At 39.0% G+C, this 16,222-nt stretch overlaps 1 protein-coding gene across 1 annotated transcript in view; it reads right to left on the bottom strand.

Annotated features, from left to right (window-relative positions):
- Window positions 1–261: 261 nt before the first annotated feature.
- Window positions 262–16,222, bottom strand: part of TMEM163 (transmembrane protein 163) — an 82,107-nt gene continuing 66,146 nt past the window's right edge. The window contains exons 6-8 of the mRNA XM_015812450.1: window positions 9,655–9,766; window positions 3,110–3,251; window positions 262–322 (exon numbers count right to left, since the gene is read on the bottom strand). Coding sequence (XP_015667936.1) covers window positions 262–322; window positions 3,110–3,251; window positions 9,655–9,766 — 315 coding nt within the window. The remainder of the gene's footprint in view (window positions 323–3,109; window positions 3,252–9,654; window positions 9,767–16,222) is intronic.

The raw sequence follows: 16,222 nt of genomic DNA, 5'->3' as shown, positions 1-16,222 counted from the left end.
TAGCAAAAAGGATTAGAAGTCTTACTCATTTCTATTGCAGCTTACTGAATTTGGGGAACGTATGCCAAATGCGATTGCAGAGATCCAAGCAGTGCGCGTATTTGCCTATTTGTACAGATGGATTTCCCCTTGAATGATGATGCAAAAATAATATGAAAAACAACAAAATTCAATCTTGCAAGTAGGATCCGCCCCACTTGCCAGGATGTAGGATGTTTTCAAATCCTGCAAAATGTGTTTAGTCCAATAGCTGAGTTGCCTTCATTCAAACATTTCATAATGACGTGTTTGCCGTACACGGGGAACCATATCCATAAGGAGCCTGAAAAGGAAAACAAACCCAGATTGAGGGCAACAGTTATACACTGCAAAGATCCAGCCATAAATTTCTGCATCTGTTAAAGCATTTTCCTAATCAGTACTTGTCTATCCCCAAAACAGAAAATTAATAAGAGGTCTTTGGTGCTCTCTGAGCTTGGTTTTGTTTTCATGCAGACATTTCATTACCCAGCTAGGTAACATCATCAGTGACGTTACATTAGTGTCATTACCCATTATCCAACTTGCAACATCATCTATGATGATGTTACTTTGTTGGGTAATGAAACGTCTGCAAGAAAACCAGCCAGCTCAGAGGATCCCACAGTTCAACCCTGAGCTACAAATATTCTTTTCTATTGGTACACACATATATATACACATACACACATATACACATATACATACATACATACATATATACAACATTGAATAAATAGTACATGGGACAGACTCCTTCTTGCCACAATCATGGAGCAACATTCAAATGCAAATGTAAAATAATTTCTTTAAAAAAAAAAGGTTTCACTTACTTGGCACCATAGGCAAATATTGTAAGTCCAATCAGAACCCCTATACTTCCATCCAGGTACCAGACAGAAGCATTATGCTTAAAAACTTCTGCACTCAGAAGGATGGAAAAGCCCATAATTCCTCCTACCAGAGAGTTGAAACCTGCAATGAAATAAATTAAGATTAGGCCCTCCTAGCAAGAACAGGGAATTCAAGAAACAGCCAATGTCAAGATTTGCACGTTGTTATGCCTGAGCTCAGGACCCCGGTGCCTGCTAGTGGAATTACAACTCCCCAAAGCTTTAAAATGTACCTACAACTAACCAAAGCCCACTTCAGTGAGTTGCTCTTTACAGCTCAGAAACCTAATCCACCATACCATAAATCTTTGTTGTCCCAATTCATACACCGAGATTCCTATTAACCCTTTAATTGCCCTCACCCCTTGCAACTGCTGCCTTAATACGGTCACCCCTGCAAGGCTATGGAATTGGAAGACTTGTTTTTAGATAGCCAGCTATATATTACCAGTTGCACCCCAAAATAAGATGAAACCATTTATTCCATCAAGCGCCCCTGCACTAGGTGTGTGTTCTGGGCCTTTAAGGCAGGGCAGTGTCAAATTCTGTGGACTGCATTTGAACGAACAGCGACCATCTGCTTTCTAGAAGCTGGAGACATAACTTCACTAACTCTGCAGTAGATCCAATCCTGCGGGGACAACATGACAGCTATGCAAATATGGCAGAGGAGGAAAATGAAGCTGGCTGCCAAGGAAAGTCTATTCAGTTTTGTAAAAGAAACAAACAGCACATTCATGCTGGCTCTAGAAGGGGGTTAGAAAACACACAGCCCCAACAGCAGAAAACTTACAAGGTGTGGCAAGAAGGAAAGGCTAGCAGGGCTGGATATTTCATCAGTCTTTATTAAATAATTGCTTGGCCCCCTTATTGACAGGAAGGCTACTGACAACCCAAAGGTTGCTCTTTTGTGATTTTTTAAAATCAATTATCGTTCTCCCATCTTTCAATAAATCTCCATCCCATTCTTATAAGATGCTCCCAATTCACTTCCATCCCACAACCAACTGTTAAATTAGTCATTTCTCACAGCAATTCACGCTCAAATAACACATACAAGGTTTAAGCAGCAAGGCAGAGAGACCTATATGGCCCCAAAGGGAGCAAATAGACACATTGAATATACCATGATTTTTTTGGGTGGGGGATGGGGGAGAGAAAGAGAAAGAGAAGGAGCAGAAGGAGGGAAGGTTTTAATTTGTGCTTTTGGATTCTCAAGAGACACCAGAGAGATTCTCCAATGGTGACATTGCACCCAAGAGCCCCATCAGCGTTCACAAGGAATTCCATATTCCACTGAATCTCCCACTGAAGCCGTGAATGCTAGACGGCGACTAATAACAACTGTCAAAAAATAAAACTGCCAGGGAAAATAATGGTCATATCTCAGCTCTGTTCTTCAACTTCTGGCCATAAGATGTCAGCCTGATCACATCTCTCCCCACATCCATAAACCCAGATTAGCCACAATCTGACGTTTATTAACATATTTATTAAATTTAAACATCACCCATCTCACTTCCTAAGTGACTCTGTTATATGCATGGTTAATTCATTTGAAACTCCCAGGTTTCTCCCCACAATGACGTTCTCATTTTCTCTCCTCCTCTCCTCTCCCCTCCCCTCTCTTTCTCTCCTCCCCTCNCTCGCCTACATCGTCCATATAGGACGACTCGGGAACTCAACTCCTACCCCGGGCAGCTCACCGATCCCCTTATGCCCAGGGGAAAGGTATCAAGCCGTTTGACAGCAGATGCTGGCTGTCAAACCGGCTTTTACGCAAAACAGGCGGGAGGCAGCAAACAGCTGCGACCAGCGAAATCGCCTGCCACCGGAAGTCCCCCATGCAGACATTTCATTACCCAGCTAGGTAACATCATCAGTGACGTTACATTAGTGTCATTACCCATTATCCAACTTGCAACATCATCTATGATGATGTTACCTTGTTGGGTAATGAAACGTCTGCAAGAAAACCAGCCAGCTCAGAGGATCCCACAGTTCAACCCTGAGCTACAAATATTCTTTTCTATTGGTACACACATATATATACACATATACACATATACATACATACATACATATATACAACATTGAATAAATAGTACATGGGACAGACTCCTTCTTGCCACAATCATGGAGCAACATTCAAATGCAAATGTAAAATAATTTCTTTAGAAAAAAAAGGTTTCACTTACTTGGCACCATAGGCAAATATTGTAAGTCCAATCAGAACCCCTATACTTCCATCCAGGTACCAGACAGAAGCATTATGCTTAAAAACTTCTGCACTCAGAAGGATGGAAAAGCCCATAATTCCTCCTACCAGAGAGTTGAAACCTGCAATGAAATAAATTAAGATTAGGCCCTCCTAGCAAGAACAGGGAATTAAAGAAACAGCCAATGTCAAGATTTGCACGTTGTTATGCCTGAGCTCAGGACCCCGGTGCCTGCTAGTGGAATTACAACTCCCCAAAGCTTTAAAATGTACCTACAACTAACCAAAGCCCACTTCAGTGAGTTGCTCTTTACAGCTCAGAAACCTAATCCACCATACCATAAATCTTTGTTGTCCCAATTCATACACCGAGATTCCTATTAACCCTTTAATTGCCCTCACCCCTTGCAACTGCTGCCTTAATACGGTCACCCCTGCAAGGCTATGGAATTGGAAGACTTGTTTTTAGATAGCCAGCTATATATTACCAGTTGCACCCCAAAATAAGACGAAACCATTTATTCCATCAAGCGCCCCTGGCACTAGGTGTGTGTTCTGGGCCTTTAAGGCAGGGCAGTGTCAAATTCTGTGGACTGCATTTGAACGAACAGCGACCATCTGCTTTCTAGAAGCTGGAGACATAACTTCACTAACTCTGCAGTAGATCCAATCCTGCGGGGACAACATGACAGCTATGCAAATATGGCAGAGGAGGAAAATGAAGCTGGCTGCCAAGGAAAGTCTATTCAGTTTTGTAAAAGAAACAAACAGCACATTCATGCTGGCTCTAGAAGGGGGTTAGAAAACACACAGCCCCAACAGCAGGAAACTTACAAGGTGTGGCAAGAAGGAAAGGCTAGCAGGGCTGGATATTTCATCAGTCTTTATTAAATAATTGCTTGGCCCCCTTGTTGACAGGAAGGCTACTGACAACCCAAAGGTTGCTCTTTTGTGATTTTTTTAAAATCAATTATCGTTCTCCCATCTTTCAATAAATCTCCATCCCATTCTTATAAGATGCTCCCAATTCACTTCCATCCCACAATCAACTGTTAAATTAGTCATTTCTCACAGCAATTCACGCTCAAATAACACATACAAGGTTTAAGCAGCAAGGCAGAGAGACCTAGAGGGCCCCAAAGGCAGCAAATAGACACATTGAATATACCATGATTTTTTGGGGGGGGGGGATGGGGGAGAGAAAGAGAAAGAGAAGGAGCAGAAGGAGGGAAGGTTTTAATTTGTGCTTTTGGATTCTCAAGAGACACCAGAGAGATTCTCCAATGGTGACATTGCACCCAAGAGCCCCATCAGCGTTCACAAGGAATTCCATATTCCACTGAATCTCCCACTGAAGCCGTGAATGCTAGACGGCGACTAATAACAACTGTCAAAAAATAAAACTGCCAGGGAAAATAATGGTCATATCTCAGCTCTGTTCTTCAACTTCTGGCCATAAGATGTCAGCCTGATCACATCTCTCCCCACATCCATAAACCCAAATTAGCCACAATCTGACGTTTATTAACATATTTATTAAATTTAAACATCACCCATCTCACTTCCTAAGTGACTCTGTTATATGCATGGTTAATTCATTTGAAACTCCCAGGTTTCTCCCCACAATGACGTTCTCATTTTCTCTCCTCCTCTCCTCTCCCCTCCCCTCTCTTTCTCTCCTCCCCTCNTGAGATCTTCATTTTCCAGAGATTCTATTCTACTCAATCTAATGATGCAAAAAACTAGAGAAATCTGGGCTTAGCTATATTTAACTAAAAATAGGTTAAACACATAGACAGCAGACTAATTACACAGTTCACTCCTTAATTTTGTTAATGGGAAAAATAGCAGCAGTGCAATTATCGCAAGCATATAATTAAAGGAAGAAAAGGAACATTCTCAGCTATTTGCAAAAACGACGTCTGTTTGCGCTAAGAAAATAGGGAGATGCTACAATGTTAGTAAAGGTCTAACATGTATGTCAAAAGGGTTTATTTCTATGTACTAAATTATATTATTACACGTAGAACTGTGCTTAAAAACAATAAAATATTTGTCCCTCTTCTATTCTTCTATATGTTATAAGGCACCTCTTATTAACCAGATCCGTAGGTTTTGTCAATAGGCAAATTAAATTAAATAAAAATTCACATCAGAAAAGCATTTTCTATTATATATTTTGCAATAATGTCTATGGCTCTACAGCACTTGGGAGAATCAGTTTAAATCAGATAAATGAATGTTTGCTGCTGCCCATGTCCAAATGGCATCCATATCAGAAACAGGCTTTTCATGCCATACCTCTAAATTCCAACTCTGTCTCTAACCATCACCTTCCACTCCTAAATTTTGTTAATTGAGTGATAATCAAAAGCTGCTGAAAGCTCCAGCAGGGTTAATAGTAATAAATCCATATTTATTGCAAGAACCTCATGGGCTGAATCACTCTTTTAATCTATTTACTTCTCTATTTCTGTCTATGATGATTTTTATTTATTTTACATTTGTGTGCCACAGGGCTCTACAAACGTGGCCATTTTATGACTTGTGGACTTCAGCTCCCAGAATTCCTCAGCCAAGCACGCTGGCTGAGGAATTCTGGGAGTTGAAGTCCACAAGTCATAAAAGGGCCACGTTTGAAGAGCCCTGGTGTACAACCATGTCCCTCAAAGAGGGACTCTGTTGTAAACTACCCCAGGGAAACCTTTGTTTATGAAATCAGAATGCTGATAATAAGTCTAAATAGCTTGGGGTGGAGATATTTGAAAAGCCAAGACCCCCTAGTCAACCTGCCCATAATTTATTTAAAAGCATCAGAGTCTCTGGCATTGTCTATCAAATGGAAAGTCCAGTTTGGAAAATATTCAGACAGGGCGTTTTTAATAGCAATACCACGACTCTAGAACAGTCTCAAAGTAGGACTAGCTCCTTTACTGGTCAGCTTTTAACATGCAATAAATACTATTCTACACAGTTGGAGTTTTAATTTTATGATGTGGCATTGCTCTCTAAATTCTAATGCTAATTCTCATCCGTTATTTTGTTTTCTGATCAGCCTTAATTTATATTTCATTACATTTTGCCCTGGATGAGTGGAAGTGCGGGGATAAGATTTATACATTTAATTAAGTAAGAAGACATGCTCTTCTTGTATAATATGCTGGAAACCATCAGGGAGCCAGAATAATAGGAAAAAAAATATCAATTGAATAGATCTTACTTCCCTAAAGGTGTCAGAAAAGACTTGAATTCATGTCTCCGGAAACCTGCCCCAAATTCATCATCATCATCATCATCATCATCATCATCAAAAAGTTGGAAGGGACCTTGGAGGTCATCTAGTCCAACCCCCTGCTCAGGCAGGAAACCCTACACCATTTCGGACAAATGGCTGTCCAGTCTCTTCTTAAAAACTTCCAATGTTGGAGCATTCACCACTTCTGGAGGCAGGTTGTTCCACTGATTAATTGTTCTTACTGTCAGGAAGTTTCTCCTTAGCTCTAGATTGCTTCTCTCCTTGATTAGTTTCCATCCGTTGCTTCTTGTCCTGCCTTCAGGCACTTTGGAGAATAGCTTGACCCCCTCTTCTTTGTGGCAGCTCCTGAGATATTGGAACACTGCTATCATGTCCCCCCTCGTCCTTCTCTTCGTTAAACTAGACATACCCAATTCCAGCAACCGTTCCTTATATGTTTTAGCCTCCAGTTCCCTAATCATCTTTGTTGCTCTTCTCTGTACTCTTTCTAGAGTCTCAGCATCTTTTTTCCATCATAGTGACCAAAACTGGATGCAGTATTCCAAGTGTGGCCTTACTAAGGCATTGTAAAGTGATATTAATACTTCACAGGATCTTGATTCTATCCCTCTGTTAATGCAGCCCAGCACTGTGTTGGCTTTTTTGGCAGCTGCAGCACACTGCTGGCTCATATTTAAGTGATTGTCCACTAGGACTCCGAGATCCCTCTCACAGTTACTACTATTGAGCAAGGTACCCCCTATACTATACCTGTACATTTGGTTTTTCTTGCCCAAATGTAGAACCTTACTTTTTTCACCACTGAATTTCATTTTGTTAGATAGCGCCCAATGTTCAAGTCTGTCCAGGTCCTCCTGTATCCTAAGCCTGTCTTCTGGAGTGTTGGCTATTCCTGCCAGCTTGGTGTCGTCCGCAAATTTGATGAGTTCCCCATCTATCCCCTTGTCCAGATCGTTGATGAAGATGTTGAAGAGCACTGGGCCCAGAACAGAGCCCTGGGGCACCCCACTTTAGCAGCATTACATTATATTACATTTACATTTACATTTACATTTACATTTACATTTACATTACATTACATTACATTAGCAGCAGAAGCTTCACAGATTTGATAGGGTTAGACCAGATTTACTGCAGAATACCAGAATCCTGGGACTTGCTTCCTGTCCTTTTAAGTCTATGAACTGTTGTCCATTCTTGCCTGGACTTGCAAATAGGAGACATTGCTCCAAGTTTCAATAAAGAAAGTTCCCATTGAGGTGTCCTAACATAAGGTCATCAAAGGTTATGGAGAAGGAGATGGGTTACAAATACTCCAAAATGTCCAGTTGGGCAATTGTCATATAGAGCTGCAAGAGTATTTCCTTCAAGGAAAAAAGCTCTCTGGAGTGGTTTTGGATAGTGAGATGGGCAACATGTAAATTTATTAAATAAATAAATAAATAAATAAATAAATAAATAAATAAATAAATAAATAAATAAATAAATAAAGAAAGAAAGAAAGAAAGAAAGAAAGAAAGAAAGAAAGAAAGAAAGAAAGAAAGAAGAAAGAAAGAAAGAAAGAAAGGAAGGAAGGAAGGAATAAGGAGCATAGAGTTGATCAAGGATTCACTTTCCTATGCCTTGGCTCCTGAAGGATTTTTTTTTATTTTCATTCATTCATTTCATTCATCGTAGTACATATACTGGATCTTTCATGAATATGGATTACTCTTGCTCATATTTTTGGGGAATTCTCTTTACGCATTCAATTATGCTAACACTTGGTTAAAGACCATACATTGTAAAAAAAAATAAAACTACAATATGGACTTGCTTTGTACATGCCTGAGAGATACAGTAAAGTAAGAGTGAACACCTAACCCATCACAAGATCCATCACAAGACCGTCACTCGACACACCACACCTGAAACCCTTATAAACAGAAGAACACTGACACTGACATCCCCTAAACTCCTCTGAAGATGTTACCTAGCCTGGTAATGAAACGTTTGTAACCAACCCACAAGCTTGGAGAACGAACCTTCACCCTCATCCTACACCTGAGCTACAGATATTTGCCACTATTGCAAGAGTGAAATTATCCCTGTTAGCCTCAGATACAAGTCTTACTGAGTTCAAAGGTTGTTTCTCTCAGATTAGTAATAATAGGATTCTACCTTAATCTGTCATGCAGAGAAAATGCATCTTTTTATTTTTCACAACAGATAAATCAGTTGATGCTTCTTTCAAAATTTTGCACAGCAAAAAAATAATGCCACAGAATTAAAATTCCCAGTGAGAACTATTAGTCATTGTTGCTGGGAAACACAATAAATGACGTTGGCAATGTGGAGAAAATTCCATGATCTTTATAAAATCATAGATGCAATATTATTTTTGAAGGATTGCTCTAGTGTTGCTGTTACTAATTTTATTCATTTATTTAAAAATTTTATAGGCTACCTATCTTACCTAAAGTTAGTTCAGTTCCAAACCATAAATATAGTTATAATTTGAAGGTAAAGAGCCCAGTTTTAAAATTTGTGCTAAGACTTTTTGATTTAAATCCTGTTTTAAAAGCATTTTAATTTTAAAAGTGAAGCTTAACTTAGCTATTGGCTAAAGATATATATGTGTGTGTGTAAGTGTGTTCTATCAGTTGAAATAGTAAAACACAGATTTCTTACATCCCATCATTGCACACATTAAAATGATTTAGAGTAATATAATCTACAGTATTCCTGAAGTCTGGAAAACAACAAGCAAAAGACAAACAGCAATTCCAGGCAAAATGCAGGTGGAGAATTATTGAATCTAATAACATGCGGATGCTTAGATATTTTTTTTTAATGTCTACATTCTGTCCAAATGTTGAGTGTGAAAAACATTTAGATTCCTACAGTAAATTTTGATACATTGTTTTCATTTGACTGTAAACATTTTAGCTGGCTATTTGGCTTCAAAGTTTATTTTTCCCTGTATTTATTTATTTAGACAAACCGTTAGTGGCTTTAATCATGATCATAATTTCAGAGCAACAAACAACGGAACCAGGTAATCCCTGGACTACTTCTGTGCATGATGTTTGCTTCTAAATTTATTAATTTTTGGAACAGATCAGAGAACAAAAGACTCAGTGAACTCAAAAAAGTTAACCAAATCTGTTATACATACATTAACCAACTCTCCTCCCTGTAATGTAATCCAACCACACATAACCTTCACTTACCTTTACTTCATTAGCCTTTGATGTAATAATATCAAGAGATACCTGTTTGCTACTTACCATCTGTTAACAATGCTCTGCTTGTAAGCACATTCCCCAACATAAATTTGATCACTGCTAAAGTAGTGCAAAGGATTCCACTTAAAATTGAAACGCTGTATAGAAAGTCATCCTGAAAAAGGAAAGGAAAACATTCTATGCCATTTTGCCACGTAATTCAAATAATAAAACTTAAAGATGGAGTAGTTCTGAATCAAAGTTCGCTAATCAAAGTTAACTGATTGATTTTATAACTTTCTGACAAACCTGGGTAGGATACAAAGACAACATAAAAATGGAAAACAATTAAAAACAATTATCAGCAACTGCTCTAGGTATCCTTAAAATAGTTTGTCTAATCCAGTGGTTCTCAACCTTTTTAATGCCGCGACCCCCAACCGGTCGTAAGTCGAGGACTAAACCGGTCGTAAGTCGAGGACTAAACCGGTCGTAAGTCGAGGACTAAACCGGTCATAAGTCGAGGACTACCCGACCGGTCGTAAGTTGAGGACTTTCCCTGCCCAGGAGCGCCGCGCATGCATGGTTCCGCCCCCTGTGCCGGCCGAGGCGTAGCTGGCAAGCGGCAGAGACGGAGCAGACCGACCACCAGCTGGCCCAGCTCAAGGGAGGTAAGGCACCCGCCGGAAAAGGGGGAAAAAATGGCGGACAGCCTTGCTTGGCGACCCCCGTGAAATGGTCGATCGACCCCAAATGGGGTCGCGACCCATAGGTTGAGAACCGCTGGTCTAATCTAAAGCCCAAATGTATAGGACAAAAACCTGTTTTGGCTTCTTCACAAAATCCCAGCAGAAAAATCCCATTTACACCCAGAGTCACTTGTTAAGTAGGCAGCTTTACAAACTGAATGAATGAATCTGTATTTCCAGAAGCTGCTTATTCCATAGAGTGAGGCCTTCTCTTTGATAGTTGAACCAGATAAACAATTCTGGTATTGCTCAATGGATCCTGGTGTTGTATCACCCAGGGTTTTGAAAGTAATAACAGCCCAGCATTGGGGGCAAAATTATGTCCTCTCCAAAGAGGCATTGATAAAGATTGTAGTGGGCATAGTAGGTGGCAAAAAGAATTACAATGTGAAATTGGAAAAAATATGTTACTCCAAACACTGATTTTTTTTAAAAAAAAATGGGTAATTTATCCTTGTGAAAAAGGCAATATTTCCAATTAATCAAATTATGAAGTAATATCTTCTTCTTTGGCATAGATTGTATGATATTTTAAACGATTCAGAAGTATTATTAGGTGACTTCTTTCTAATTTTTTGTTTTTGATGATAATATAGTATTATAAGAATTTTTATAAAACAGTAGCATTAAGACCTATCTTAAATTATTAATTTTGTAATGGATTACGGTACATTTTCTTACAGCCTTTATGGGCATTTTTCTTTTTAATCTTGTTTAGTTTTAGCATTCTTTACTAATGATTATTTAGTATATGATTCTTTTCCATGAGTTGTCTTTGTGTTTTGCTTATTTTTGGTAAACTTCTAAAAAGAATAAAGGTTAATAATTAGAAGTAACTTTTAAGATAAACAATTAACATTAAGTAGCACAGTGCTATAATTTTTAGCAGTTTTCTGGAGGGAAACACCTAATCTCCTTGGAAAGCAAGATGCCCCATTTTTTTACTGCCTTTCTAGGTGGTGCCACCCATAACCAAGCTAGCTCGATAAAGACTTGAACTCAGGCATGGGAGGGGGGGAGGAAAGAGATGGTCTTTCAGATGAATATTTCAACAGAGTACCTCTCTGTGTCCCCGGAGGAAACAAGAAAATTGATCTTTGTCTCCCCCTCTCTACAGAAATAATTCATATTCAGAGCCAGCAGCTACAGCAAAACAAATCTGAGGTCTTGGAAGCTGTAGAGAGCGGCAGATCCAAGCCACAAAAAAATGGGAAGAAACAATTGGTTCCCTATCACTTTCTTTCCGCCAGCCAGACAACAAGATGTCAGGGCTTTAGCCAGTTTGGAACAGAAGGCTATGGAGAATGCAGAGAGAAGCATATTGTGCCAAATCTCACACGCCCAACAGCTGTCTACATTTATGCTTTCCTACTAATTCTGCCTAACGCAAAGGTACTCTGATATTTCCGTCAATTGCGTTAAAAACACTGCCAACTGACCCCTTCCGATATGGCGATCAAAATATTATTATCAATTTGCAGCTTCACGAAGTGCAAACCAAGGATTGAACAAAGAAGAAGAAAAAAGAACACACAAAAAAAGAAAGAGAATTCAGGTTTCAGGCACAAAGGCTGTCAAACAAACAAACTAGAATGTGCTCAATCAGCTATTATTAACACTTCTACATTAGAGCGGATGACTGCAACACCTGCTTGTTTTTCCCAACTCTCTCTGCAAACTAATATATCACAGGTATTTCACACACACCAAAATTAAACCGGTCCTCTTTCTATTCCACTTTGGAAAATGAACAGACTGTGACTAAGTAGGAGTAAGCTCATGACGTTCAGGGGAGTTTAAAGGCAAAAATTTAATAATGGCCAAAGGGTCAAATGCAGAGATGAGAATACAGGCAACTTATGACCACAACTGAGCCCAAAATTTCTGTTGCTAAGCGAGACGCTTGTTAAGTGATCTTTGCCCCATTTTACCACATTTCATGCCACGGTGGTTAAGTGAATCGCTGCAGTTGTTAAATGAATCTGGCTTCCCCATTGACTTTGCTTGTCATAAGGTCGCAAAAGGGAACCACAGGACCCCATGACACTGCAACGGTCGTAAATATGAATCAGCTGCCCAGCAACTGAATTTTGATCACGTGACCATGGAGATGCTACAGTGGTTGCAAGTGTGAAAAACAGTCCTAAGTCACTTTTCTCAGTTCCGTTGAAACTTTTAATGGTCACTAAATGAACTGTTGTAAGTCAAGGACTAGCTGTATAACAACAACAGGATAAAGAATGATCTGTCCACAATCTCTGGAAACAGTACAAGAGCCGCAGGAGAAAATTATTACCGTTCCAAATTAATTCACCTTCCAAAAGTGATGAGACAAATTTTAATACAGTGGTAAATGAATAAAATAAGCCTAGCCATCTGCTGCCATATCCCCCAGGACCTTTTCTCTCTGGTGCCACATATCTTCTTCTTCTTCTTCTTCTATTGCTTCTGAAAATCATTAAACAAGGCAACAAATCCATCGACTCATATTGTTCACTGCTTCACTAGACTATTTTAATTAGAACAGCAGTACTGAATTACAACCAGAGGATTAACATTTAAACACTACCATAATGAGAAAAATCATTTTTATTTAAAATAAATTTATTAAAATTTTATATTTCTATAACATATAAATGTTATATGTGCGCATGTGTGCATTATGCAGTATATTACTTTAAATGCTCGCACATAACTATCCCTTTGTTAGCCATACTGTTAATCTGCATCAGTGCATTTACTTTGAATATCGTACATCATCAAATCAATATAAAGGTAGTCCTCTCATTATGATTGTTTGTTTAGTGACAGTTTGAAGATACAATGGTCTCGGAAAAAGTGAAGTTGCAACCATCATACCATCTTGTGGTCATGTGATCACTATTTGCTTTCCACAAGCAAAGCCAATTATATGGAAGCCAGTTTTGCTTTAACAACCATTTAATGACCACGAGGGAGGGAAGACCTATGCTAAGCCTTAGGCTAAACACAAAGTTTCTGGAGCACCTGAAGATTCAGATTTAAAGCTTCCAAGCTTGCCTTGGAAATTAGGTTAGCTTAATATTTATTGACTGATTTATTTATTTATATCCCACCTTTATTACAGTTGGTCCTTGAGATACAACAGATCACTTAACGAACATTCAAAGTTACAATAGATGTCCAAAATTATATATGACCCCGTTTCAAAATTATGATGGCTGCAGCACCTTTATGACTGATCACAGGGTTGCTGTAGCACACACACACACACACACACGCCTCTCTCACCCCATCCCAGCTCTCCAGAACCCACACACCCACTACACTTACCTTTTGAAGCTCTCAGGACCTCATATTGGGGAAGGAGGGCAGGCCATGTGGACAGGGACAAAATGGCAGCCGCCAAACTGCTTCATTTTGCTGCCTTAAAGAGCTGCAGAAGCTTCTGAATGCTGCAGAAATTAACTGTGCAAATCAGGTTAAAGCAGCAAAATGGAATTGCATGGCACGATTCTGCAAGTGGCGGCTATGCCAAAATGCAATTCAGCTACTGGAAACATGGTGGCTGCTTCCAGAATGATGCCATGCAGCCACCCGATGAAGCCATCCATTCCAGCCCTCCAGGAAGCCTTGGAGCTCTTCAAAAGGTAAGTGAGGAGGAGGGCGTTTGGCCCAGGTGGGGTGGGAATCAGACCTGAGGCCTGGGAGGATTCACTGGGAGTGGGGAAAGGCCTGTTAGGACTCTAAAGGTGTGGGAAATGGAGCACGGGGCAATCTCAGGAATGGGGGAGACCTTGGAGGGTCAGGGCAGGTAGGCCTGGGCCAGTACTAGGCCTCCAAGGGGTTCCCCTACTCCTGAGGTACCCCATGCGCCACTTACTGGGATGGCAGGTTAGCTGAGCTGTTTCATTTAACGACTGTTGCATAATGTGACTTAATGAACAGGCTCCATTTACAGTCACATGTCAAAGACTACCTGTATTTTTATCAATAACTCAAGGCAGCAAATACACCTATTCCTCCTTCTTCCTCCTATTTTACCCATAGCAATCACCCTGTGAGGTGGGTTGGGCTGAGAATGAATGATTGGCCCAAAATCACCCAGCCGGCTTTCATGCCTTAAGTGGGACTAGAACTCACAGTCTCCTGTTGGCTTCCAAGTTGATTTCTACCAGATAGAAGTATTAAATTAAGTGAAATATTTTTTTTGTTTCAAATGCCGTATGTAAATATTTCTATTATATTTAATTAAATTTTATTTTTATTGTAAACCTCAAAAAAGGCTGCATATGTTTCTAACAATGGTTAGACAGCACTCTCGTGGATATTTCATGGTTTGCTAGACTTGCTAAACCAAGTAATTCAAAAAGGAGCAAAAATGGAAAGAAGAAAAAAATGGTTTTATAAGCAGATTTTACATTCTATTTTTTCCCTAAACTCTCACAGATGCTGGTTGCAAGGAAGACTCCATATGGTAGGGATGTACAATTTTGGCTTTCATCACAAGTCAGCTAAATATGCAACTGGGATAAATAGAAAGATATAAGTGGAGTCAAGGCAAAAATTAAAGTTGGTTTAATTGATACCAGAATTAAATTATATAATACCAATGTTCATGTATCTGTTGTACAATAAATATTCTGTTTTTAATTAAGGCTTTTTAGGTACAAAAGCAGAATAAAACTATTTTAAACATTTCTTTTACTAAACTATTATTCTTAAAACATATCCTCTATAGAGAAAAATGGAAAACAAAATGTATGAATATTTATATGTAGAATGATTGAAATAGAGATAGAGAGAAATAGAAAGGCAAGACCTGCTTGCAGGAACAAAGGCAATAGTGTAAAATAATATTCTGTTTTGCAGGTTATTAACTTTTCTTTTGATTAGAAAGAATCAGTGGGAAGTCTTGCTATCATCAATAATTACTTTTCTTCCAATAGACAGTATTTTGCAACCATGCTTAATTCTCACAAGGATATCTCTAGGGAAGGAGCTGCCCTCTATGTTGTTACTCTCTGTGTTTGTGTGTTTAGCCTACGGATATTTCCTTTTTATAGACAATGATGCTGTTTTTGGCTACTTCATCATCATTCCAAGCTTTCTCCCACAGTGGTTTAAATTTTAGGGAAAATCAGTGGTAACCTATCAAAAAAAGTAAAGACAAACGATTTCCTGATCAGACAGAAAGACAAAAAGATTTTTTTAATACCTTCAATTCCATGCACATTTGGACGAGGGAGATCATTTCTATTCTACATTACACACGTATTGAAATGTATTATGAAATGAATTAATCTTACCATTCATTGTGTCCTATTAGTAAATATATCTCAATGCTCTCCTAGGTGTACTGAGATGTATTTGCCAGGGGGTTGCCATGGAAACTATACAATGAAGATCAAACAAGAGCAGCACTTGTGGTACCCTTTTGCTGAATGAGAAAAATCCTAGTAATTGTTTCATATAAATCGCCACTGTACCTAGATCAAGTATTACAGCTTCATTTGAAAAACTGGTTTATAAACAGCGGATCATAAAATCACATTTAAGTGGCAGAGAACCTACTATTTCCAAACTGTCTAATGCTCCTGCACAAAGGCAAGTTCTGTTTTCACGAAGGGAGAAGACATATTATTTCACAATTTGGTCATATTCAAACATGTAACTTTCAGTCTGCATTCAGTCTTTAATGTTTAATTCTCAGACTTTGCACTGAGACATTTAATGTTGCAAAGTGGGGAATACTGAAAATTTAATTGCAAAAATCCTTGAAGTCTTCTGCAAGTGGGATCTACATTGAAAATCCAAAGCAAGTCTACCAATATCGTGATGATCCAAGTCCATGCCATCTGAGAGCCAGTTTGATGTAGTGGTTAATGCACCAGCTTAGAAAC

Source organism: Protobothrops mucrosquamatus, unplaced genomic scaffold, assembly GCF_001527695.2.
Source record: "Protobothrops mucrosquamatus isolate PMUCROS unplaced genomic scaffold, P.Mucros_1.0 scaffold84, whole genome shotgun sequence".
NCBI lineage: Eukaryota > Metazoa > Chordata > Lepidosauria > Squamata > Viperidae > Protobothrops > Protobothrops mucrosquamatus.
The sequence above is the reverse complement of the archived record's forward strand: the minus strand, read 5'-3'. Positions and strand labels throughout refer to the sequence as shown.